General features: G+C 40.5%; 1 protein-coding gene across 1 annotated transcript in view; it reads left to right on the top strand.

The window, feature by feature from the left end:
* dlg4a (discs, large homolog 4a) overlaps window positions 1-25,884 on the top strand; it is a gene marked incomplete at its 5' end in the record, with an annotated part of 71,578 nt that extends 45,694 nt beyond the window's left edge. Inside the window, 19 exons of the mRNA XM_083926690.1 lie at window positions 1,258-1,314; window positions 11,026-11,076; window positions 11,244-11,368; window positions 14,469-14,638; window positions 14,806-14,942; window positions 16,585-16,729; window positions 17,202-17,337; window positions 17,799-17,955; window positions 18,075-18,177; window positions 18,423-18,537; window positions 21,151-21,327; window positions 21,478-21,520; window positions 21,616-21,646; window positions 22,712-22,759; window positions 22,859-22,960; window positions 23,130-23,302; window positions 23,958-24,070; window positions 24,159-24,250; window positions 25,709-25,884. Of these exons, the coding sequence (XP_083782816.1) occupies window positions 1,258-1,314; window positions 11,026-11,076; window positions 11,244-11,368; window positions 14,469-14,638; window positions 14,806-14,942; window positions 16,585-16,729; window positions 17,202-17,337; window positions 17,799-17,955; window positions 18,075-18,177; window positions 18,423-18,537; window positions 21,151-21,327; window positions 21,478-21,520; window positions 21,616-21,646; window positions 22,712-22,759; window positions 22,859-22,960; window positions 23,130-23,302; window positions 23,958-24,070; window positions 24,159-24,250; window positions 25,709-25,815 (2,082 nt within the window). The 3' untranslated portion in view covers window positions 25,816-25,884. The remainder of the gene's footprint in view (window positions 1-1,257; window positions 1,315-11,025; window positions 11,077-11,243; window positions 11,369-14,468; window positions 14,639-14,805; window positions 14,943-16,584; window positions 16,730-17,201; window positions 17,338-17,798; window positions 17,956-18,074; window positions 18,178-18,422; window positions 18,538-21,150; window positions 21,328-21,477; window positions 21,521-21,615; window positions 21,647-22,711; window positions 22,760-22,858; window positions 22,961-23,129; window positions 23,303-23,957; window positions 24,071-24,158; window positions 24,251-25,708) is intronic.
* Between the last annotated feature and the right edge of the window lie 287 nt (window positions 25,885-26,171).

Raw genomic sequence — 26,171 nt, forward strand, 5'->3', positions numbered from 1 at the left:
GCGCGGTATGCTCGCAGCAGAGTGTGTCCATTATATCCATTTGAACTTGCTACATGGACCAAGGAAGCCACCTACGCAGAAGCCACCCACGCAGAAGCCACCCACGCAGAAGCCATTTGGCTAAACTTAATTTTTTGCCCGCCCACTGCATGTAGCCAATTCATTTAAACTTGTGTTTGCCCTGTCGCTTGTGGCCGTTTGAATTCCTTGCTCTTTTCGTGGCACTACCAGCTTAGTCCACTCACCAGGTATCCCAGCATGATTTGTGCAGCAAATCAGTTTCTTCCTATATACAATGAATGAGTGCGAATTTTGTCGCTAGTCAGGTCGCCTGCAATGGGAAAGGGCTGTTTTACAGCTTGTCTATTTTTTCTTTTTTTCTACGAGTGTTTACGCAGCCCTCCAACAGATAAAAACTACATAGAATTGTGTAAAAAAAAACAATACAATACCTTATTGTACCAGATGGCAATGTGCGACAGCCAAGCTTCCAAACCCTGCAGAACCAACTGTATTTTTACTTAGCAAAACTCAATATACACACAGTTAAGCTGGTAGCAGCCACACGCTACTGAGACTAGGTATTAAAAAAAAAACCTACAGCATCACACCTACGTACACTGCATGTCTGTTCCCCATGTATTTTGGATGACGTTTTGGTCCTAGTCGACTAAGATTTATTTTATAGATTAGACATTTTTTATGCTTTTTTTGTGCTGAATAACTTATTCCTAAGACACATAGGAACATATGTCATTCGTCTCTGGTAAACACAAGTTTTAAGTGGTGCTTTTGCATGATCCTTAGTGGAGAAATAGTTTTACAGGTCTGTCAATAAATCAACTAATTGATGATTGGACAAAAAAAAAGCCTTAGTCGTCTCTATAGGTGGGGAGAGACCCAGTTTGTGTCTTCCCTGAGTGTCTGTACTATTATGCTTTCTATATGACGCACTGCTGAAAGTTCCATGTGTTTTTGTATGTGGCATGTATAACATTTTCAAAGGATCTTGTAAGCTTATGTTAGATTTGATCAATAATATACTTTAGTATCAATATTCATATATGTATCAAGTCCTGGTTATCCGGTTTTGTTTGACCTTTGCTGTGAACATGTGAGTGTGTCATATAATGTACTGATCAGCTTTCCCTCTGATAAATGAAGGGGGGGAATCAAAAGAACAAAGCGTTCTGTTCTTCCCCTTTACCCATCCGCATGCCCTGAACAATTACCCCTCTCCCTTCTGTTGTTTTGCAGCCTGTGTTGATGTCTACGGGACACACTCCAATGTACACCTCTGCAGTTTCCACGCTGGTAAGCTGCCTGAGCTGCTCCGTCACCCTGAAAGTTACCGTATCATCATCAGTCATCATCATCAGTCTGATTTGTGTCCGCATTTCCTGTCTTTGCTGGATTCGGTGTCACTCGATGTTCAGGCTGTCTGATTGCAGATAGACAGCTGTCCTGTTCAACGCCATTTTAACTGTACTGCCAGAGTATGAGCTCATCTATTTTCTGATTGTATCAGTGTATCTGTACTCATTGTTACTCAAATCTCCTTAATTGTTCCGCTTGTAGTCAGTGACTATTTTTCGGCACCTGAAATCCAATGACTGGAACTGAAACGTTTTTTAAATGTTGTGCTTCCATTACGTTCTAACAATGAGTTCACATTTTTACTCCTAATGAACACACGTTTTCATGATTTTGCCAGCATATTTCTCTCAAATCAGTTTCTCAGGCTGGATTATGCACACACTAAAAACCTATCCTGAAATATGCAAACCAATGAGAAAATACCCATGATGCTGTGAGACATGAGCAAAGATGATGTTGAAGCTGTCAAATAGCATGAGAGGATGGATGGATGGATAGATAGATAGATAGATAGATAGATAGATAGATAGATAGATAGATAGATAGATAGATAGATAGATAGATAGATCGATAGATAGATAGATAGATAGATAGATAGATAGATAGACAGATAGATCCACAGATAGATAGATAGACAGATAGATCCACAGATAGATAGATAGATGTAATCTGTTTGCAGAACAGACTGAAACCTGTAGGTGTCAGTGTTGGACTATACAGAGTGACTTTCATAACCTTGGAAAGATGGCTATGCTGCTTTCTCAATAAAATTGTTTTATGATCAGACAGGTTGCATTAACCTCATGCGCCAATGCTTTTGTCTGTCTTGCAAGGCAAGGAATTCATACTAAAGTCGCATTAGTTATTCCCTCCTACCTGACACAACAAGTATATCATCATTTATAAACACAAGTCAAACACAAAATGTAGTTAGAAGTGTAAACAAAACTACTTTAAAAAGGGAAAAGATGGGATAATAAGAAGGAGTGGGCTGTAAAATCAGGCATTCAGTCTCTGTCTCCATTGGACAAGTGGTTACTCTTGTAACTATGGATCATTTCTCATATTTGTCTGCTCATGCGGACCTTGAATGCACCCCGGACTAAAAGTGCCTGCTTATAATTAAACTGTTTAACATATGGAGCATTCTGCACACCCTTCAGCATTAAGTCATCAGTAAGAAAAAGGGTCTGTATACATTCCCTAATGCATTCGCAGACGTACTTCAATCTGCGTATGCGTGCATTCACTTTTCTACACTGGTTGGTAAAGTACGCTCTGTCTCCAAGATGCATTGCAGTAATGCCTGTGTGTGTGTGTGTGTGTGTGTGTGTGTGTGTGTGTGTGTGTGTGTGTGTGTGTGCATGTCTTTGCAGCTGGTGTAGAGCCCATGCGCTTGTCATTGATGTGTGGGTGGTGTCGTCAGTCTGTCTCTTTATTGCTTTAATGGTGTGGGGGTTGCCAGTACCACTCCAGGCCCCATTGATTTATGGGTAGGATTGTCTCCGGAAGCACTGCAATGGTTTGGCAAAGTAAGAGGAGGTCTTTGGGTTATGTACATGATTTAGCGAAGAGGTGCTTTAGCTTCAAATGACATCTTTTTTTTTTCCTTGGGGCATAATGTAATTAGAAATTATTTTTTTTTCACACTGCACGGAACTTTTGATATCGATCTGTGCTCATATTAATGGATCTTTATACCTCTTCTACTCTATATGACACTAAAAGTCTGCTGTACCGTGTCCCCCTTTTACTGAGGGGCTACATACATTGTTGTGAGGAGTATTTTACTTGCTGCTGTGATTACATTGAGAGTTCCTGTTCTATCCAACAGCAAACACATGAACCAAATAAGTGCTTTTATACAGTATACCACATTGTACACAATATATAACACAGAAACGATTTATGTCCAAAAATTATATTAGGGAAAGGCTAAAAATTTAAACTTTTAGTGTTGCAGTAAGGGTATTTCCCTGCCTTTGCAGTGAGCCCCACAGGCATCTAAATATTGAGCTAAGCTTGAAGGAATTCAGCATTCAATCAAGGTACCTTCAAACTTCCCGTACAGACATAAAAGAAGGCATCCCTGAATGCATGTGAAGAAGCAGGGAAAAACACCACAATTACCCCCAAACCAATCTATGTCTTTAGAATTCCACTCATTCTCTATGTTTCAGATTAGGTTTACTCGCATGTTAACTACATTCTCCGTCTCTTTTCATAACATTCTACCTTTGGCTTTATTCACTGAGAAAGATCCGTCCCAATAGTCTTGTGAGAACTGTCTTTCACACACATTTGCCATTTATCCTTCACCTGAGGAGCAGGGAGTGAGAATCTGCAGGCATAAAGTGCATACTGAAGACCCCCTCTGCCCAGTTTATGTCACACTGTCTCTTCTAATGAAAACGGTTGCACATCACTTTCTCTCTGCTGTAACCACAGAACTGTTCCCATACACGATGCTCTTCACACAATCCTCTTAAGACAAAAACAGTCAACTCCTGTAAGATGAGTATAACACTTCGTAAAAATGATGCAATCGTGTTTAAAGTAAGGATTCAATTACTGTTTTCTGTAGTGTTTCCTCCAAAGCCCCTCTGCTCTGCACTCGTCTGGTTGGTATCTGGTTTATATCTTCATTTTCTCCGTCCTCCATACTTTTCTTTAATAAATGTTTAAATATGTCCCAGCAGCTTCGGTGTAATTATAGTGCAGTAGCAGCTCAGGTCCTTTGGGAAGGAGAGGGGAGAGAGAAGGGGGGGGGGGGGGGGGGGGTATGCATTCATAGAGAGGAAGAGAGAGCTGTTCATGCTGAATGGCAGAGTAAGACAGATAGAGAGGGCCTTGCAATTGGAAGGGTGAGAAAATTAGATAGGTATGGAGGAATTCTATTTAACAAAATGAGAATGTCAGCTGACAGCTTGTCCTTCAGCATGTCCTTACATAAGTCTGCCTATGTGTGTGTGTGTGTGTGTGTGTGTGTGTGGGTGTGTGTGTGTGTTTGTGTGTGTGAGTGTGCGTGTGTGTGTGCATGTGCGCGTATATATATTACGTGCCTGTCGATCCATCTGTCTTTCAAAAGCTCGAGCTGTTAAATAAAAGATGGGGATTTAAATGAGAATGTTACACTTATTTCTGTAAGTATTTGCGTGCCTTTGTAAGGCTACATCTGCCAGTTAATAATTTATTCGAGAAATATAAAAATATGGCATGCTTACATGTCATTTCCTTTTAAAACATCCTGTCCTATTTTTTACCCTCCCTCTGGTGTTTTGCTGTCCATGGTGCTGAAATCATTAGCAGCAGAAGGGGCTTGAGCAGAACTGTGATGCTGACAGCCTTTATGGAGGTCTTAGATTGATTTGCCTAAAGATGCTGGATTTTGAAGAGATGAGGAAGTTGCTGGCAAATATTTGCAATGATTTTTGATCCTTGCAAAAACTGAAAACGGAACAAGAAAAACACAAGAGACAAACTAAAATGGTCTGATGTCAAGCTACATTTTTCCACTGTTGCTGCCACCACTAGGACTGATTGAATGACTGCAGAACTGGGCTTACAGGCCTCCAGCCCGCTCTCAGTTTTCAAGTGCTCCCTAGGACGAGTCAGGCCGGTCTGAGCTGCCTGTCCTTCTAAGTTCAGCCAAAGTATAATTCCTCCCCCCTTTCACATCACCACCGTCAACATTATACAGAGAGACAGCTAAGTAATTGCCATCAAACTTTCCTGCTCGCTCCTTTCCCTGAGCAGCGGGGATGGGAGGGGTACAGTACAGTAGCAGCAGAAAATATGAACTGCATTCTCGCTGAGCACAGACCAGTAGCAGGGAGGCACCGCTATCGCAGTCCACTGCCACGGATGACAAAGACTGGAAGGATCCGTTTGTAAATGCTTGTTTTTTTTTTAACTCTGGATGGGTGATTTCTGAAGACAGGACGATTGTGTATAAGATAATAACGAGCCATCTCAGCGATGAGTCATTTTTATAACTCGAGCCTTGTGTTGGAGGATGTTACTGGGCTTCCAGCACCGTCTCAGCAAGAGGAAGACACTAATTGGGCTGTGCTTTTTCTGTGATCTGGGATTTTAAAATCGTATAACAAGGTGCATCCTTTATCCACAGCTACCGTTGGTATTATTTCGACTGAATGGAAAACAAAGCTAAAAGGGCATGTGTTAAGTTAAAATAGATCTGGAAGCTCTGAGGTTTCAGATTAACTGTTATGGCAGGGCCTAGACCTGATTGCTTGCTTTGCAATGATGCATTCGTGGTATTGTTAAAAGCAGATACTTCTAGAGCACACTCAAACTCTTCTAGCTACGGCGGGTGTCTATGTCATTTTGGGAGGTGAGCGGGGTTTGCTCCCAGTCTCAGCCACAATTTAAATATTTTGGCACCGAAGCAGAATGTTCATGTCCGTGTGGTATGCCAAAAAGATGGGCAGCCGGTTCCTCAACAATGTACGGAAAGCCAAGAAACATCGACATCATAAGATGGTAGGCATGTTTTTAAACATGTTTACTCTTTTTTTTTTTTTTTTTTACAATGTAATTTAATATATTTGAGAAATCTTAATGAAAATGCCATTTTGCTTACCCGCTCAGAGTGCTCCAAGAGTATGTCTGATTATGTTGTTATGATGGTACCAAGGCTTTGTTTGATTTATCAGATAGAAGGCTATGGCTGCTATGGTTATGGCACAGTGAATCAAATCTTGAGTGTATGTGTGTGTGTGTGTGTGTGTGTGTGTGTGATGTTTGAGATGTTTGTGAGTCCTCCTCTTATGACCTGAAGATGCAGTTTCTTCCATTCAATATTTCAATAAACAGGGTCACCACTAAACAGCATAACCCACATACATATATACAACTATGCTACCACATTTTCCTGCACTCTACAGATATACATGGGATTTAATTAGGAGCTAGTAAGTGAGCAATGTTCAGAATGTGATGTTCAAATTTACTTCTGTCACAACAACACAAGCACAGAGGCAGCTAATTCACCAGCCTACAGCTACATGTATGGGACTATGTACTATTTCATTGTGGATGGCAATTTAAAACACTCACAATAAAATGAACCTGGTGAATTTCCATTATCAGTATAATCGTGAATATCCTCACAGGTGAAAAAAACGTGGGCTGACCCAAATGCTGTTTTTTGAGCTTTGGAGCATGAATCGGGAAAGAGCCAGCCAACCAGCACTGTGCCTGAGCACATTGATATTATGTGCGGCCGTTGGCGGTCTTCATCTTCATTAAATCACCTCAAAACAACACCAGGCTGCTACAGTTTAACCATACAGACAACTACATACATGGTTGTGACTTTACTAAGCCAGACACTTCCCCCTTCTTGGCTGAGATGGATGGCACAGTGCTGCGGCGTTTCAGTGTTTAAACCGTATAAATTAGCCTAGCTGCCATTTAGACTTCTTTAACTCAGAACACCAAGATGAATTTCAGCCTACACGCACGTTTTTTGACATTTTTAAACATTGTTGGACAGACCAGCTAATATTGGTCATGAGAACAGCAAGTTAGCCAACTGCTGAATTGCTCCTGCAGCTGCCCGCCGCACACCTAGCCCCTGCATGTGGAGATGAGAGGAAAGCAAATGTAAAAGAGAATAAAACACAAAAAAGACTCTCTCACTGAGCTGAAATGGAAACAGGCATTCCTTTTTAGGGATTCTGTCATTCTTCAAAATGAATATCCGAATTCCAAAATTGAAAACGGGATAGTCAAATATTCGGTTCCAGCCCTCACATACAGTATATTGATTTCCTGATTTATTTTTGAATTGCCACAAGGGGGAGCCCACACCTTTTTAGTCATTCCACAATCCTAAACCTGTCCCCATGGCTGAAGTCTCAGTTTGGTCGCCTGCAAGGGTTATAGAATGTAATATCATGAATTGCAATTATTTTGGCTAGGATAATCATGACGAAGTCTTGTCTTCTCATCTCCATTTCATTAACAGCCTTGAACACCCTTAAGGTACTGGTCAGTCTGGGGTATTTGGGACTGTTATCTGTCTGAGCAGCTGTTTAGATACACCCTAAAACTGTGTAATGACCATATTGCTTGCCTGTTTAATTGTAGCTCTCAAAAAATCCATTGTCTTCATCAAACATATCAATTCATAGTTTGACTTTGCGTATTCCAATAGAGGTCATTATCTTGATCATTGACCAGATGGCATTTACGTGTTAAAGGCTTTCCAGCTGCAGGGTTAAAGCTTTGCTAATGCAACCTTAGATTTGCATCCAGTGCCAGCTCACATGTGACATCCTCCTCTCTGATGATACTGAAGTATTCTTTGCACACTTAATCCCAACAGGAAAGGCAAAGACAGTAAATATCCTTAGGCTGAACTAAACAGGTGAATGTCGTTATTATTGGCGTTATTTTACCTGATTCGACTAAAAATGTCCATCAGACTGAGAGGTGTGAGCGTGCACAGAATGGTTCATGAGCCTCTCTGACAATGGTGCACGTATGCAGGCACACGTGCACAGAGCAGTGGCAATTGATTAGATCTCCTGAAAGTCTTGTGATGCACATATTTAGGAGTGTGTATGGTATGTAGCTACATCTTTAACAGACCCTGAGGCTTTTGGTTTACACAGTGCTAAATATTCAAAACCTATCTCAACCCTAAATTGAAAAAGAAATTGATTTAAACACACTGCTTCACTATTTTGCTTGCTTTTCTTGTTAGAATATTTGTATATATAATTGTATTTAGGAAATGATAAAATCACACATCACGCTATAAAATCTGGGTATCATGTAACAAGAAAAAGATAAATGAATTTAATTTGTCTTTGAATATGCATATTCTGGCACTTTATCCATCAAGAGGTAAAGGTCTGTGGAATGGATGGTGGTGCTGCCTGTGCAGACATGGCAGAGGACGGGTTCGCTGAATAGGTGGTGCTAAAATATAGGTGGGCAAGAGCAGCCAAACACTATAAATCCTAACAACCGCGACGTTGAACGACTTGACAGAGCGGAGAGAGGGCTCTGTCAAAATCCCCGCGGGGGAAACTGCCTGCACTGGGCTTAGATTTCTGCTGGCTATACTCATTATTTCTGTCTCTAGATAAGGACGAATTTGACGTAATGTTCAGCAGCACAGCCAGTTGGACACAGCTACATGGTGAAGCTCTGCAAAGGCATGGTTATAATCGAACAGTGTGCAGTTAAAGCTGAGCTGTGGCGTTTTGTGGAGGGCTAGGGGAGAGTTTTGTGTCTTTACCTCATGTGGATGACTATTTCTTCTTGATATTCGCAGCTATATTTAGTTTCATTTAACTTGATTAATAATGAGGAAAGGAATTTGATGAATATGATGGTGGTGTTGTGTCACCTGTTAAACACAGCTGGGTTAGCTAGGTATATAATGAAAATAATTAGAAGCATTTCATCTTTAAAATAGCATCCCATTGCATCACATAAAGATCACTGGGTAAGAATGTGAAATTGTTTTTAGTAAAAGCTCAGTAACAGTGTTCTGTTTGGTTGTGTAGCTGTTTGTGTGTGTCAGAGCTGTCAGGCCTGTGAAGGTCAGCGGGCTGATTTTATGCTGCTGTTTGCTGTTCTGTAAGCACTTCAGATGCACAGCGTCTCTCCCATGCTAATCAGCGTGGTACAGAACAATGACAGAAATAAACACAGCAGTTAAGATGGGGAGTCAGACTGTGTTCTCCAAAGAGCACTGTACATTTTTACATCTTCCAACATCAGATACCTTGATGATGAGAGTGAATCCTTGTAAAAAAAATAAACATTTAAAAAGCATGAAAGAAGGAGAATAAAGGGATGAAAAAAGTAGAGGAATAAAAATAGTGTGTCGCGGTTAACTTTCACCCTTTAGATGAGCTGACAGAAGAGTCCCAGGAGGTAAACCCAAAGCACATAAATGCCAAAAATCCTGGCCTCTCATTGACTTGCTGTCTTGAGAGGTTTGTTATGAAACGACTGGTAGGCGGGAGGCAGATGTCCACGTCCACAGTTTTCACTAGATAGCCATTTACACACAAGCTATGCTGAAACTCAACCTAGAAAAACAGAAGACCAAGTGATCAAAATTATTTCTGTGATAATTAGGGTTGCAAATGGGTGGAAAGTATTCGGTAAATTTCCATAGGAAGTTAAGCTGGGGAATGTTGAAAATATCCTAAATTGACAACGATACCATACATCAAATTTATTTACCCCATATCATCATCAGAACTGCACTTTATGTACAAAAATGTGGACTTAATTGTCCAGAGTTATAGAAGTCATCTGTCTATGTGTAAGTAGTTTGCTATGTGCATGTGATTAGATATTCTCAAGTGTTCTTGCATGAAATCTGTTTGTTTAAGTCAGGATTATGCTTAAATGTATATTTTCCCCAAGTATATTCAATTATTATTATTATTATTCAAGTTTATTTACATAAATTCCTACTAATTCCCAAAAAGTCCTGTTAATTCCCATGGAAACTTTCCAACTTGAAAAATTCCTGGAATTTCACAACCCTAGTGATAATTACAAATGCTCTCGAGCAGTGCTCTCTATCCCTCAGAGTGACAACTGTAGTAAAATGAGAGCTGTGTTATCGCTAAGAGCTAAAATGGCCATCAGTCTTGGCTGTTACCGTAGGTTTCAGGGATATACCGGGAGCTCATCCAGGAGCCTCCTCAACCAGAGATTCTGCCATTATTTCTTAATAATGTGTCTTCTCTCTCTGCCTCCAGGGAAATACTCCTCCAGTGGTGGTGAACACTGACACACTTGATGGCTCCCCATATGTAAGGATTATGTGTAATCTTCCCTTTATTGTATTGTTATGTTAGGCTCAACTCAACTACCTTCATATTCAGTCCGTTTTATGAGTAATGCCATTCCTTTCCCAGCATCCAGGTAGGTCTCTGCGCATTGTTTTCATCTGAATGATAAAAGTAATTAATTTTTCCCCTTTTTAATTAAAATGATGTTTCTCTGTCTCCTATACATTAGACAGAACAGCGACATGACTTAATTAGATTTAAAGTTTTTTTTTTTAATGATGTCCTTTCTGAAAGGAAATCAGTGGATTACGTTCAACATATTGTCATGAATTGTGAGGGATTAGAGAACAAGGCTTCTCAGAGAAAAGCCTCCCACCAAAGACCAGTATTTTTTGCATCACTACAGCACTAAGAAAAGTTGTTTTCTAGGTCAGATAACAAAACAGTGAAGTCTGAAGTTCTTTAAATTCCATCTTCCTCTGGGATTTGTTTAATTGCAGAGGTAAAACTGGTGCGTGGCTGAGCTGATCAGCCAGAAGGCAAATTAGACAAGAAGAACAGTGTTGCTATTTTCAACCAGGTACCCCACTGGTCCACACATCAGGATGTCAAAGAGGAGCAGGACGACTCTGGATCAAATTTAGTGGACAGAACTTCTGGTTTAGAAATGCTGTCATTAGTTGGTGCTGGTAATGCTGTGTTCAGGAGCTGAGGGGAAGAGCCCCCAAGCAGAATCAGAAAATGCTCAATCAACATTAGCTGACCTTAGGATTCACACTTATTTTTCTTTTACTTTATTTATAGAATTGTTGATTTTCTTACAATTACACTATAAACTAACATCCCTTTCCGGCAGGTGAATGGGACAGAAGGCGAAATCGAATATGAGGAGATCACACTGGAGAGAGTGAGTCTGAGAGAATGATCTTTAAAATTGTAGACATTTATTTACATACATACATACAGTTGACAAAGATAGTTTGACTACTGTCTCCGATCTCTAATGCCACAGTCAAATGCCCCTAATGTTGATAAAAATGTGTTGTTTTTTTGTTTTGCTAATTGCTACTGCAGGGTAACTCAGGCCTGGGCTTCAGCATAGCAGGGGGAACAGACAACCCTCATGTGGGCGACGACCCCAGCATCTTCATCACCAAAATCATACCTGGAGGAGCCGCAGCTCAGGACGGACGGCTGAGGTAAAACCACACACATCTAAGCTACAGCAAACACAAAGCTGGACTTCGAGAAAAAAGCCCACGGGCCCATCAGGCCGACTTCGGTTTTCAGTATGAAAGAAATGCTGCTCTACTGCCCCCATTTACCCTGCCTTTTCTCTCCTCTTCCCTGTACCTTTTCTTCTGAATTCACTGATTCAGACTGCCAGTCACTCACTACCAGCAAGCACACTTAGAGACGAGAAAACAGACAAAGTAGAGCCTTACTCCTCAGCTTTAAGTCCAAAGTATTGCACCACAGAACTACAGCCTATTGACCGTCAAGCCTGTTCAGCATCATAGTCACATTAGAGAAGACCTGCCCTTTTAATCTCAGACCTGAATGCCTCTACTCAACTAATATCCTCTACTACTTTTATAGGTCTTTCAACAATTTCCCTTGCTTTTACAGTTGTATACCAGTTTAATGATAAACTTCGGTATAATTCTTGACTGTTACTATTACCGTTTTAAATTTTGATTAATTGTTGTTAAAACCATATTTGATTAACGGACTTCGAAAAACTGGCAATGTGTTTTTTTTTTATTGCATCTGTGAAAACATGGTGGGAGGCAGTGACAACCCTCCAGAGATTGTTCAGCCTTCTAAGACATTGTGAAGTCCACGTAAAGTGTGGTCGTATTTTTGTTACGAGTGCTGAGGGGAAACTTGATGGAAGAAGGTCACCCTCTCTGCAGAACATGAAAGAAATAAAATCACAGCGAAAGGCTGTGTAATTATCTTACTGTTTATGCGAACAAAAAGTGAATAGCGCTGCTAATTTTATTTGTGGTTTACAGTATAAAACTTGGTGTGCATCAGTACATGTGCATTTTTACACAACATTTATACACAGCATGTATAAACGTCAAAAGAGAACCTCGGTTAAGCACATGACAGCAACTGTAATAAATCAGCCATGTGCAGAGGCGTCCTCCTTGTCCTTCTCTTTACAGTCGACCTATAAACGTCCATCTGGAATGACTTCAGAGTGTAAAGCAGGCCTGGAGAGATCGCCTATATTTGCCTGAATGCATTGTTATTTTTCTTGGCCTTTACTGTCTGCTATGAGCAACATATCTAAAATATCCCAAGAAAAATACTTTAACTTTACTACTCCTAGCAACATAAGAAATAAAAAAACCTGCATTTGGTGCTTTCAGATGGTTTGAATTCTCTATTTGACACATTAAATTAATCAGTGGCTTCTATGAATCAATTAGAAAAATCTTTGAAAGTCAGTAGCCTATGAAGAACTGGTTTTGATGTTTATGAAACTGAGGTGTAATAGTGCTGGTTTGGAACAGTTTAAACAGTATGTACATAAATTGTATGTAAATCCTTATGAGCACAGAGCTACAGAACATGGTGGCGTTGCATTAGAACTGCCAGCGTGTTATTGTAAGATAATAATGTGCTCTTCTCTACATACAGAAGAAAAAAAAATATATATATATAATTATAATATTGCTTCACAAACAACATGCAACTCAGACTTTGTCAGTGGAAAATCCTTTGTATGAAGATGTCAGCAGCATGAGTCGGCTTTGGTGATGAATCCCACTTCAGTTAGAAGAGATTTAAATCAATTCTTACCTTTCTGGCATTTTTACACTTTTCTTTTGTAATCTTAAAATGTTCCTAATAAGCGTATAGCACACTAAAATGTGAAAGAAATCCACAAGGTGTTGAAACTCAAAAATATATATATAATATTCTATTCTCATATATTTAAGTCTGACCAAGCTACCTGCCTGTCATCATCGCTCTGTTTCACCTGCGCTGCTCATGCTGCGTTCAAGTGCCGTGGGAAATCCGTAGTTTCGGACTTCCAACGATGCTAAGTTCGGTTACGCTCACAGGCAGTTCACACATTTCTCTATTAATGTTTGTGTCAGAGGAGGAGGGAGCGCCAGAGGTCAGGCAGAGGGAAGAGGGTGGGACTTAGGAGGAAAACGCTGTGAGACATGCCAGAATGGTGAGAATTACTTAACTTGAAAGTGAGACTTCAGTAATTCCGTTATTTTATTCAGTTATTTTATTTAACAATAGAGAATGTTGGAAGAAATATGTGGAGTCTTTGGCGATTAGACCCCATCCTAGTATCAACATTCAACGTTCATGCCATGAACTGTACAGTAATATTCCCCTGATGAGTCTGGACACTGGTGGTGGTGAAGGGCTGAAAATCTAAATGGACGTGATGGAGCAGGACTTACGATGAGCTTAGAGGAAGTGGTGATTGTGATGAAATCTGGAGGGGAATAGGTCACAGAGAAAAATGGCAAAGAAGCTGTTTGAAAGTTTGACAGCAACGAGATGATTGGCTCACAGAGGTTGAAGCAAAATCTGATTGGTTGAACTGAAGAGTGAATGCCCTCAGTCAAGTTATTGGGTTGGAGGCGGGAGAAGGCAGAGAGAGAGAGAGAGAGAGAGAGAGGGAGAGAGAGAGGGAGAGAGGGAGGGGAATGTAAATAAACAGAGCAAGCATTAAGAAAGTCTGCTTGACTGAACTCTCGCTAAGCTTCATTTCTTGCAGCCCTCAAGCGTTATTTCAGTCTTACACAATTTTACACCCTTTAATATTCATGGCCGTAAAAATTGATTTTGAACACATGAATGGAATTGTGATAAGTAGAGTTTTTCCGCCCTTGGAGAAGAATGTGTGCGTCTGAAAATAGCTATTTCATCAAAAATCTTTTTGCTTGAAAACCAGCTTCTCTTCTGCACTCGGGCTGTCAGTCGCACTTCACATATCAACCCCTTCTTCGTTTTCACGAAGAGTTAACGCAAAGAGAGTTACATAGCAGCTAACCCCTGTGATAGATCAATAGTGGAAGGGGTTTTACCCTCGTTCATTTTGAATATTGAGATATTGATATAATATTGAATATTAGGGGGAAAGGGCCAGATGTCTGTGGTGAAACTGGATTCCCAACACAGCTATAAGTGGAGACCAACTGCTCCTGACCTCGTCTGGTGGCCGATTACACCTGATTTCCTCACCAAAACAAAGACTCATTGTGTATTTCCCCTCCCTCTCTCTCTCTCTCTCTCTCTCTAAATTTCTCTGTTTCTTAGTGTGAACGACTGCATCCTATTTGTGAATGATGTCGATGTGAGGGAGGTGACACATAGCCAAGCTGTGGAGGCCCTTAAGGAGGCAGGTGCTATCGTCCGCCTATATGTTCTCCGCAGAAAACCAGCAGCAGAGAAAGTCACTGAAATCAAACTCATCAAAGGGCCTAAAGGTATGTGGAAGTGTGGACTAATGATGTACAGCATCGGTGCTTTTGTGTGGGTTTAAGGATTCTTTATACCCAGCTAAGCTGTGCCCTTAGGATTTAGCAAATCTGCTCTGTGTTAACCCATACCTTCTTTGCTCCTAACTGCTTCTCTCATCGCTCACTTTTCTCAGGATTAGGTTTCAGCATTGCTGGAGGGGTGGGAAACCAGCACATACCAGGAGATAACAGCATCTATGTCACCAAGATCATTGAAGGCGGTGCGGCTCATAAAGATGGGCGTCTGCAGATCGGGGACAAGATCTTAGCGGTTGGTCATTCATATGGAATAACTACTAGCATGGAGAGACAGCCTATATGCCCACACGTCACTAGGTTTTTTTACACTGACAGTAACACGGTAATTTGGCTGCCTTTTTTGCGGCCTGGTCTGCAAATTCAGACACACCGAGGTATTGCTGGCCTGATTTAGCACCCTAATGTGACGACTCGGACCCTACACTTATTGGAGGCTCGATTTCCATGTAAATAGAGTTGATGCGGCCTGGCAGCAAGGGCGTGACTTGGGCGGAGGTGTCGATGACGGAACTGTTGTGCGACCCACAGAAAACAGCTGATCACAGCAAAATATCGACCGGTGCGATGTGCAACTGGAAAGCCTGTGAAATTTGCGGCAGAGAAATTTGTGAATTATCAGATCACAGGGCTTACTTCTTCCTACGCATATGTCTTACATCACTGTATGCCCAACTTTGTGCTTCACGACACGTCACATGTTAACGCCTATCCCAGAAGGCCATCTTTGGGGAAAGGAGGAATATTACGCCTCTGTTTCAAACGGACAGGACGTCAAATTGCAGCCCTTGCCTGGCCGCAAATGTGACGCGTTCTCTCTTTAAAAAAAAAACCTTCGCTTCTCACCTTTTAAGCACACAGACACACATTTACAAACATGCACACTCACACATTTGTGTATAAGCAGCATTGATGTAACAAGAGCCAAGATAAATTGCAGCTGTAATTTTCATGGCCTGGAATTACTGTCATTAATATGTTAATAACTGTGTAGGATGGGCTAAATGTTTAACTGGAGGGTTGCCACAATGATTCTCAAGAAGCATTGCTGCCATCTGCTGGAGAACAGAGAGACTGTAATGTAGCAGCTGATGCAAGCTCAAAACCAGAAACTTCAAAATGGTGCTTGGTTTCTACTAAATGGTGTCCGGGCAAATATTTCCCTTCTAAATGGGATACGGCAACATGCCTCTGTTCATTAGGAATCTTTTCAAAATACATTATATCAACGCTGTATTAGGTCATATGTCATAATGCTTTTTTGTGTAACCTTAACACACAGACTTAGTTAAGGGTGTACATTTGCATATTACCTTTCAGGGGCTTCCAATCCAGAGGGGACCCTTTGTTATATTTTTTGCCTTAGCTCATCAATACCACCAGGTTAAACATGAACAATTACATTGAATGTCACATAACTTCGTGTTATTCTATAGTTTTACAGTCAGTTAGGGCATAAAAAGAACATTAATAAACTACTTTTAAGTATTTTTTTTCAGGGTTAAATTAAATGGCATCAATCGGTTTGTAGACTTATGTACTCGCCGAACTGATACCAGAATTTTGGCATTTACGATACTTGTACTGGTACAACTCTATAACAAATCAGTTTAAGCTAAATGCTCTAGCATTAATAAGAAAAAAATGTACCATCACTAAAATGATGAAATTTAGCATTTAGCCACAAAATGTCTATGTAAATGTGATCTTTTGGTGTTGTCTAAGCATAAGCCCCCTTTGTAGGTTACTCTGCAGTGACTAAAATGTATCAGTGTGTGATTAGGGGGTCCAGTGTCATCTCTAGTCACTCTTTCACACTGAGCCTTGCAGTTTGCAGTTGTTGATCCCGATTGTGTTTTCCCTGCTTGAATAATCAGGTGAACAACGTGTGTCTTGAGGATGTGATGCATGAGGATGCGGTAGGGGCTCTGAAGAACACAGCCGAGGTGGTGTACCTCAGGGTGGCCAAGCCCAACAACCTGTTTCTGACCAACTCTTACAACCCTCCGGACCTCACGAGCAGTAAGCCCCCGCGAAAGAATCTACACTTATGTGAAGTATGGCTAGTGAAAAATCCCACCAGAAAATGTTCTCACCAAATGTCCTGCCTTTGAGTTCATGTATTTCCAAGAATACACACCCACAAAAGGGAGAGATTTTTCTTCAGACTTGAAACAGCAGTCAAAAGGAGAGCAGATGGAATAACGTGTTCTTCTAACTCACTAGAGACGGCAGTGGGAGTTCTGTGAATATTCAGAGCTGAGGTGTAACAGGTTTTGTTTTTTGTTTTTAACTATTAGCCTCATAAAAACCACAAGAATTCTCCTTGACCTAAATATGCCTTGATGAAAGTATGCCCCGGTAATAAAAGTAATACTCTTTTTGCAATAGGTTTTCATGAGAGGATTACAAAGAGGTTTTAAAACAACATCACATTTATTAAGTGGGAAAACTGTATATTACACCTCTATTTGTTTTGTGTGCACTTTTCCAGCATATTCCCATATGGACACTGAACTCAGCCACCCCAACTATCTCGGGTCGGATTACCCACAAGCTCTCACTCCAACCTCACCTAGTCGGTTTTCTCCCGTTCTGCATGGCATGATGGGAGATGATGACATCCCCAGGTGAGCAATGATCCTTCAGCTAAACATGCAGTGTACTGGTTTATTATTAGCAGCAATAGTACAATTAGCAGTATTAATGTTAGTAGTACTGTTTATGTTGAGGTGCATCAGAGTAGCACAGATTAGTTGACTGTTAAATGAATCATCTAAAATTATTTTAATAATCGATTTGAGTAATTTTTAAAGAAAATTTTAAATCCAGCTTCTTAACTGTGGATATTTTCTAGTTTCTTTACTCCTCTATGACAGTAAACGTAATATATTTGCGTTGAGGACTAAACAAGACATTTGAGGACATCACTTTGTGAAACACTGATTGACATTTCTCACAAATTACGACATTTCTCGAAAGATTAAACAACAACTACAATAATCCTTATTTGTGGCCCTAGTTTGTATTATGCATGGCATTATTGATAAAATGACTGTCTGGTTTCCTCTCTCATCCATCTCTCTTCCAGGGAGCCTCGCAGAGTTTTGATCCACCGAGGCTCCACTGGTCTGGGTTTCAACATTGTTGGAGGAGAGGACGGCGAGGGAATTTTTATCTCTTTCATCCTGGCAGGGGGGCCGGCTGACCTTAGTGGAGAGCTGCACAAGGGCGATCAGATCCTCAGTGTAAAGACACTGTTGTCCTCATAATGTTGACACACACGCACACATATATGCGTTCTGCAGTTGTTGTTGCAGATTTTTTTCAGCTGTGGTTGTTAACAGTCATACTGTGTGTGTATCAGGTGAACGGCGTGGACCTGCGTATGGCCACACATGAACAGGCAGCTGCAGCTTTAAAGAACGCTGGCCAGACAGTGACCATTATTGCTCAGTACAGACCTGACGGTAAAGACAAAACTCTCATACATTACTAAGATATCTCTTTTTTCGTGTTATACAATTTTAAAGTCAATTATGCCTGTAAGGTGTTGAAAACAATAAATAATTAATAATTATCTCAGCTGGTATTAGCCTAGATTAGTGCTCTAAGATGAAGCATTGGTCTTGGGAGAGAAAACGTTGATTAGGTGCATCCCTATCACTTATAAACAAACTGTTGATTTTTTTATGCCTTTGGATTTCTGCTTCAGAGTACAGCCGTTTTGAGGCCAAGATCCATGACTTGAGGGAACAGTTGATGAACAGCAGTATGGGCTCTGGGACCACAACGCTTAGGAGCAACCCAAAGAGAGGCTTCTACATCAGGTCTCACACACACACACATGCTAATGCATCTACATTTCCACAGTAAAGCCAACATTATGTAAAGCACATTAAGATAAAAATGTCAATCAGCGCAGATGTTTTAGGACCGGAGGACTTTATATGTGACATGACCGGATTTCTCTGCACTTGAATACTTTGTTGCAACATCATATATTTAGTCATAAAAAGCCAGTCATCCACTAAAGCACTGATGCCAACTGTTGTTTTTTTAAATTCATGAAGTAACTGCAAAGCCTTTATAGTGCTGAATTGTTGACTTTAAAAGTGAGAATATAAGTTATTGCCCCAAGAGGGAATTTGATTATTAGACAGAAATGATTAACTGTCGGCACTGCAGACGATCCTAAATTGCATAAGTCACAAAGGCTTTGAAGTTGTGTGAGTCACAACGGAGAGATGACATGATAATACGAGGTACTTTGTACATTAAATCACTCTGTAGAGATTTAGAAATGCAAAGTATACAGATGAAAATGTACAGTATGTCTGAGGCCGGCTGTGTGAGAAGAAAGGAACGTCCAACTCTTTTAAAAAAAACCTATTGAGATAAGTAATTCATTCCCTCTTAAAATAGAGTACGGTTTTACACATTTTTTAGGATTTTGTTTTGGTTAGCGCAAACCCAGACCAAACCCTGCTCAAACCCCAGGAGAGATCAGGATCAACACAAAATGCGTACATTAAAAAAAAAGGTACAAACTGTAAGGAATAGCCTAAATAACGTCCATTTACATATAGGCCCTATATATCAGAGCTAAACGGCGAGGTTAACTAAGGTCAACTAAGTCGATCAAGGAAAAATAATTGTTAATTGTAAAAAAAATTATTAATATTTCTTACAAAAATTGCAGAAACTTCAGCATTCAACCTCTCAAAAATGAATATTTCCTGCTTTTCTCTGTTTCAGGGACTATATCATATTAAAGTGAAACTTTTTGGGTTTTGGACTGACAAAACAATGGGATGCACATTTTTCACTCATTTAATTGACATTTCATAGGCCAAATGGTGAATCGATAGTTTCAATCCCATTACACAGTCCACCAAAGACATCCTGTATCTAGATCCGCAACAAATAGTCCAATAATCCGATTTGCTGTCAACTATTCAATTAATCACCATCTATTTTGTTAATAATCAGTTTGAGTAATTTTGACTATGACAATAAACTGAATATATTCGGGTTGTGGACGCTCAGAGAAACCATAGCACATTGCACAGAGTAAACTGAATGAATAACATCTTACTTTTAGAAGAAGGTCTTTATCTCCTGTATTTTCAATCTGAGTTTAATACTGACAATAAGAGGCTGTTCCTGCTACAGTATGTTCCTGGTCAAACAGGCTGAAAATGCGTCTTACAAGCCATGATGTAAGCGGTACTGCAGTATGTGTAACTTTACCTGTCAACCTGGATGGCTGAATTGCCCATTACAGGTAATTTGTTTTGAACAAAAGTTGCCTATCAGATTAAGGCTGGATATATAAACAACTAAAGGGCGGGGGGAGGGAAATTCTCTGCAACCGTTCCGCAGATATCACGGCAGTGTCAGGGGCGTGTAAAGTAACAAAACACCACTTAAGTCATCAAGCATCAATCATACTTGCCAGTGAATCCAAGATGGCACAGCATTTCTTCCTTGCGCAGAGACTGGAGTCCTGCACAGAAGCATGGCGATCAGTGCTGCCAGCTGGTGGCCGGAAACAGTATTGCAAATATAGCAGGATACCTCCCTACATGTGTTTTTTTTTTCTGGTTTCTGTGAATTCCATAAGGTTATTTTAATCTTTATAAAAAGCTTTAACATATTCATCTGGTTTCCTCTCCATGTTATCATCTGGACCAGGGGTCTTCAACGTTTTTTAGGCCAAGGACCCCCTGTACAAAGATTGTATTAAATTGAGTATCATATTAAAGGGCTAGGTTGTCCTAAAGTCTTCACACATGGTGCATACAATACTAAGATATTACAATATTAACATATTCATATATTTATGATGTTAAACATACATTTGGAAGGCACATTGAATCCTTCAGCTAAATTGTATCTGTGCATGGCTACCTGGGTGGCTACCTTGCCTATATGCCAGTAAGTCTATCATCAAGGTTGTGTAAATGTATTTATTGCCAATAATATGTTGAATTCATGTTAATGTATATTTTCGGACATATTTTTTTAAAAACAAATTGGAAAGATTATCGAATAATTTGGCGGAGCCCCTGCAACAACTCTGAGACTATTGCACTGTATACTGTCTGATTTATATCAATTTGCACAGTAATGCTGTTACAACCTGAATTTTCTTTGATTTGAGGTTAGAATCGTTCTGTGCATTCATTTGATGGACATCCAAGATTTTCCATTTGTGGCAGTGTTAACAAAATTGCCTCTTGTATTTAGTTATTTTTTAAGTAAATTACACTTTAAAAAAAAAACAATACAGTAGGCTGTGTGTTGTTTTCAAACAGCATTAAAAGCAAAATAATAATAATTATGAAGCTACTTAAGTAAAATGCAAGAAGACTGTTCATATCATTGCTTTATTATATAAGTATTATTAAGTGACTGATTTGAATCGTTTCATCACTCAGGGCTCTTTTTGACTATGACAAGACTGCAGACTGTGGCTTCCTCAGTCAGGCACTGGGCTTCAGGTTTGGAGACGTGCTGCATGTGTTGGACTGCGGAGACGAGGAATGGTGGCAGGCACGTAAGGTCAGCCCCCAGAACGAGGCTGAAGAGGTCGGCTTCATCCCTAGCAAGCACAGGTCAGACTTTTCCCTGTGAGTGAGTGTGGGAGGTCTGCCTTATCTTTCATAGTGCTTCACTAGTTACTAAACACATCAGTAAATATTTAAGTCCTCCATTTTTAAGTCTTCAAAGTTAAATGTTTCTGTTCTCCCTCCTCGTCTCTACAGGGTGGAAAGAAAAGAGTGGTCTCGTGGTAACACCAAAGAGAGGGTAAGTTTATTCACCAGAGCTGTTTGAATGAGTTGGGACTGGTTTTATTAAACTGTCTCCCAGTATGTAAATCTCTGCTCTGGTTTCTTTTGCAGGACCACGGTCGAGACAGCTTGGGCACTCAAGGTAATTCATATGCAGCATACATGTACTGTGTATTAACACTGCAAACTGCTATATACACATATGACTGACAGGCACTGGTCAGCAACACGGGAACCCGATATGCTGATACAGACAATATCTTCAGGTTTTATGTACACACAAAGGAGAACATCGGCCATTTTCAACATTCATGTGTTATTTCTATGGTCTGAGAGTCCACAGTACTTCAGACTTTATACTTGATGACACAAGCCTGATACTTACTCCTCTGGTTTCTGGCTTTGAGAGAAATTAGCTCATGTTCACTAAATTTTATTGACTTTCCTAGGCCATGGAAATAGCATGTTGGCATTCTTAATTTAGGTGTTCCCCTTGCAATTAAAATTTATAGATGTAAATATTAGCCTTGCAATGCCAGACCACACTCCAGTGCTGTATGGTCTGACTGCACGAGTTAACATTCTGGTACAGGGGGGAAAAAAGCAATCCGGACTGTTCTTCATACCAATCACAATCGTCTTGGGCGGCGCTAAGAATCTAAATGCAGCAACGGCGCCCTTGCAAAACCGATAGCAAAGATATAGGAAAGGGGTCTGACATCCAGCGAGTGAGCCACCATTTGATAGATTTCAGGATTTATACCTGTACTGTACATCCGACAAGAGTAATAATCAGACACACTCCAATAACACTAACACTCTAACAGTAATATCTATAACAGGATTAATTGCTCAATTGAAGGTGCAAGTAGCATTACCTCCTGCAAACTGCAGTCACAGAGCAGTCCCTTCACTAACTTTTCCCTACTCTTTGAAACTGCAGTAATCTCCGAATGCCTCACCACAGCTTTGTGGACATTTCATTACACCAGCAGTCTTTACTTACATTTTCTTCCTGGACAGAAGTCCAAAGCACACTTCATCTCCAACAGAGTCACACGTTAACTGTTCTTGTCGATAACGACACGTAGTAGCTGCCACATTTAAAATTACATCATATTCACTGCACACAAATAAAGACACATGCAGACTCAAAAGTCATCAATAATGGTAAATTTGTCTAAATGCTTCCATGTTTTATCATCAGGAAGAGATAAAACCTCACAAAGCTATGAGACAGTCACTCAAGTGGAAGGTAAGGTCATACAGAAGTTCATTTTTTCAGGATTTTGTATTACATTTCAATTTTGTTTGTATTTTTCTGAATGCTCCTACTCTTTCTCTTCATGCAAAGTTCATTATGCGAGACCCATCATCATTCTGGGTCCTGTAAAAGACAGGATAAATGATGACCTGTTGTCTGAGTTCCCTGATAAGTTTGGATCTTGTGTCCCACGTAAGTAATTATGCTATCAGTTCTCTGCTTTGTTTTGCTTTTATTTCTGCCACCTGCAGCCATTTAGAGTGATGTCTGCATAATACATCCCTCCCAGAGAAGTAATTGCTTTAATTTTGAGATTTAAATTGGATGCACTGCTTTTATTGTTTCGTTCTTCCCCTGACAGACACCACGCGGCCCAAGAGGGAGTACGAGGTGGATGGGCGGGACTATCACTTCGTGTCATCACGAGAGCAGATGGAGAAGGACATCCAGAGCCATCGGTTCATCGAGGCGGGACAGTACAACAGTCACCTGTACGGCACCAGTGTCCAGAGTGTCCGGGAGGTGGCTGAGCAGGTGCGCAGCAAAATGTTATACCAGGAAATAAAAATGAATGGAAATGATAAAATTCAAATGCTTTCAATCACTTGTCTTAATGACTTCTAATAACTAGAATTATAAGATCAGGCACAAGAAAGTTATTTAAAGGTTGAATATGGAGAATGAGCTGAACACCTGTAAGATTGCCAAACTCCATTTAACCCAGTGCCCGCCTACAGTAGCTGCACCACACAACAGACAAAGATGGCAACCGGCAATTGGCTGGTACAATGTAAACAGAACATGACAGAAAATCATTGTCAACCCCCTCACAAAAATTCAATATTAATTCAGACTAAATATTTTTTCTTTTATGGAAAAGTAATACTTTCATTCTGTACCCCTCAAAATGCCCCGCGGGTGTATTCTTTTCTTTTTTTTAAATACAGCTTTTAATAAAAATTCTACATATTCAACCTTTAAATATGATGAATCAATATAAGTGCATCAAAATATTTTTAATTCCAACTGTGTATTCAGAATGTTTAAAAAGAGCAACACCCCCTTAGAGAAAAGTTTAAGCAATGAGTCACAACCTGTTATGAATTTCAAATGTGTTACTAAAATAACAGTGTATACTGCTGTATTTACTAACCTTGTAATTTCTTTCCCTGCATGTTTGCACAAGCAGCAGGGGAAACACTGCATCCTGGATGTGTCGGCCAATGCCGTTCGCAGACTACAGGCAGCTCAGCTTCATCCCATCGCCATCTTTGTCCGGCCCAAGTCACTGGAGAATGTCCTGTACGTACTTCACGAGCTCTTAATACATTAAATATGCTGTGCACCATGAAAATATGTGTTTAATGAAGACTTTGTGTGATGTTACCAGAGAGATCAACACTCGCCTGACAGAGGAGCAGGCCAGGAAAGGGATGGACCGAGCCCTCAAACTAGAACAAGACTTCCTCGAGTGTTTCTCAGGTAAGAGCGGAAGTTTGTGTCTACATGACGTGAACACACAGAAATGCTGTGCGCAAACAGAGCATGGGTTTTTTGAGTAGTTAACTGGTATCATGTAGTGTCTTGTCTTCTCACAACTGGATTTTGGTTTGGATTATGGCAGCCCCGGATGGTAAACGTGAGCTAATACATCCATGTTTGCACAAACTCCTTTGTACAGTCCACACTTTGATGCGTAGTGGTGATCAAACAAATCCTCCCTTATTACAAGATTTAACAACAACTTCTCCATGTTTTTCGGTTTATTGCAGATGCTCATGTGTACACTTCTGAGGGGGATAATATGAGCTTTTCACTTTAACGCTTTTTTTCTCTGTCCTCAAAGTGACAGTTTTTATATCAATTACTCGCCGAATGTCACCTCGAAATTCATGAGGAAAACTTGTTTTTGTAGCACGCCTCCATCCACCGAGTGTTGATGCATCAAAGAAATAGGGGTCCGCGTTAAACTGCAACACTCTTAGTAATTGATGGTCATTTCGGCTCTGAACCCCCACACAGGTGTTTTCAGTTAACCTGGTTGATTAGACCTCTTCTCAGGACTGTGTGGGTGTGTTTACTGTGATTGATTGACATCTTCCTGAGTCTCCTCAGGGAGGCTGAGTCACCAAAAAAAACAAATATCTGAGCTTGGGATATGGCATATGCACAGTAAAATCCGGTCTGCAATTGCCAAGAGGCTCAATAGCTGGCGTGTTATCGTAGAACTTGGAGGTGATTGATTAATTTTACTAAGGCGTCTGTAGTCTGCCTTGGGTCGCCTTAGGTTGTAATTGGAAAATAAATACATATATATATATATAATATATATATATATATATTTTTTTTGGTGGCTCAGCCTCCTTTCAGTGGTCTTGAGCCTCCTGTTAGCTTTGTTGCACCTGTTAAGCCAGGACAAACTGCACCTCACTTTCCCATGTTCCTGGCAGAACTGAATGAGTTAAATGAACATCCTCTGGGGTGGATCCAGGGGCATATTGACATTTAAGGGACATATTTGGGGCAAATCACAGCAGTCGACAGAATATGGATGTTTCCTCAGAAATCTTGGGCTGTCTATAATTTCAAACAAATCGAGAACAGCTGTGACATTTTATCAGCCGCTGAGAGAATCTGTGTGAGACTAAATAAATGTATGGGAGGCTTTGCAGTCAATATTTATAATGAGAATGTGCCTGTTGTTCAACATTGTGACAATATTTACAATGGACGCATCATCAAAACAATTGTATTCATAATTGATTTTTTTCCTCTTGTGTCTTCTCAAACACATCTGATAAACATAATTTCCTTTCGTTCCTCTCTTTCATTCCCTCCTCATGACTCAATATTTCCTGTTTCTCAATGTCTCTCTTTTCTTTTTGCTTCTCCCCTCATGGATTTCTCTCCTTCCCTCACACATGCTGTGTCCTGCTGCAGCTGTCGTGGAAGGGGACAGCTTTGAAGAGGTCTATCACAAAGTAAAGACAGTGATCGAGGAGCAATCAGGGCCTTACATCTGGATCCCCACTCGGGAGAGGCTGTGATGCTGCACCCGTCCTGACGACCCCCTTTTTCTCACAACCACCAACCGGCACCACCCTTCACCCTCACGGCCAAGCCAGCCTGGCCTGCCTGTCTGTCCTCCAGCAAAGTCAGTGCTTAGGCTGACACTGAGAATGACACAGAGAGACAAATGCATACTAAGACAAACAGAGACAGAGACAAACACAGGAAGTGACACAGCAAGGCAAAGAACCATACCAAAAAAGAGACTCTGAGACAGATGTGAACACAGCGATTGTGTAATTAGACCGAAAGAGACTTAATCAGAATTCCACTTTAATGAGGCAGAACTGAGTATTGAGGGCCCCGTTCACACTCAGAATTAAAATGCAGTGGC

The sequence above is a fragment of the Echiichthys vipera genome, assembly GCF_963691815.1.
Source record: "Echiichthys vipera genome assembly, chromosome: 14".
NCBI classification, from domain to species: domain Eukaryota; kingdom Metazoa; phylum Chordata; class Actinopteri; order Perciformes; family Trachinidae; genus Echiichthys; species Echiichthys vipera.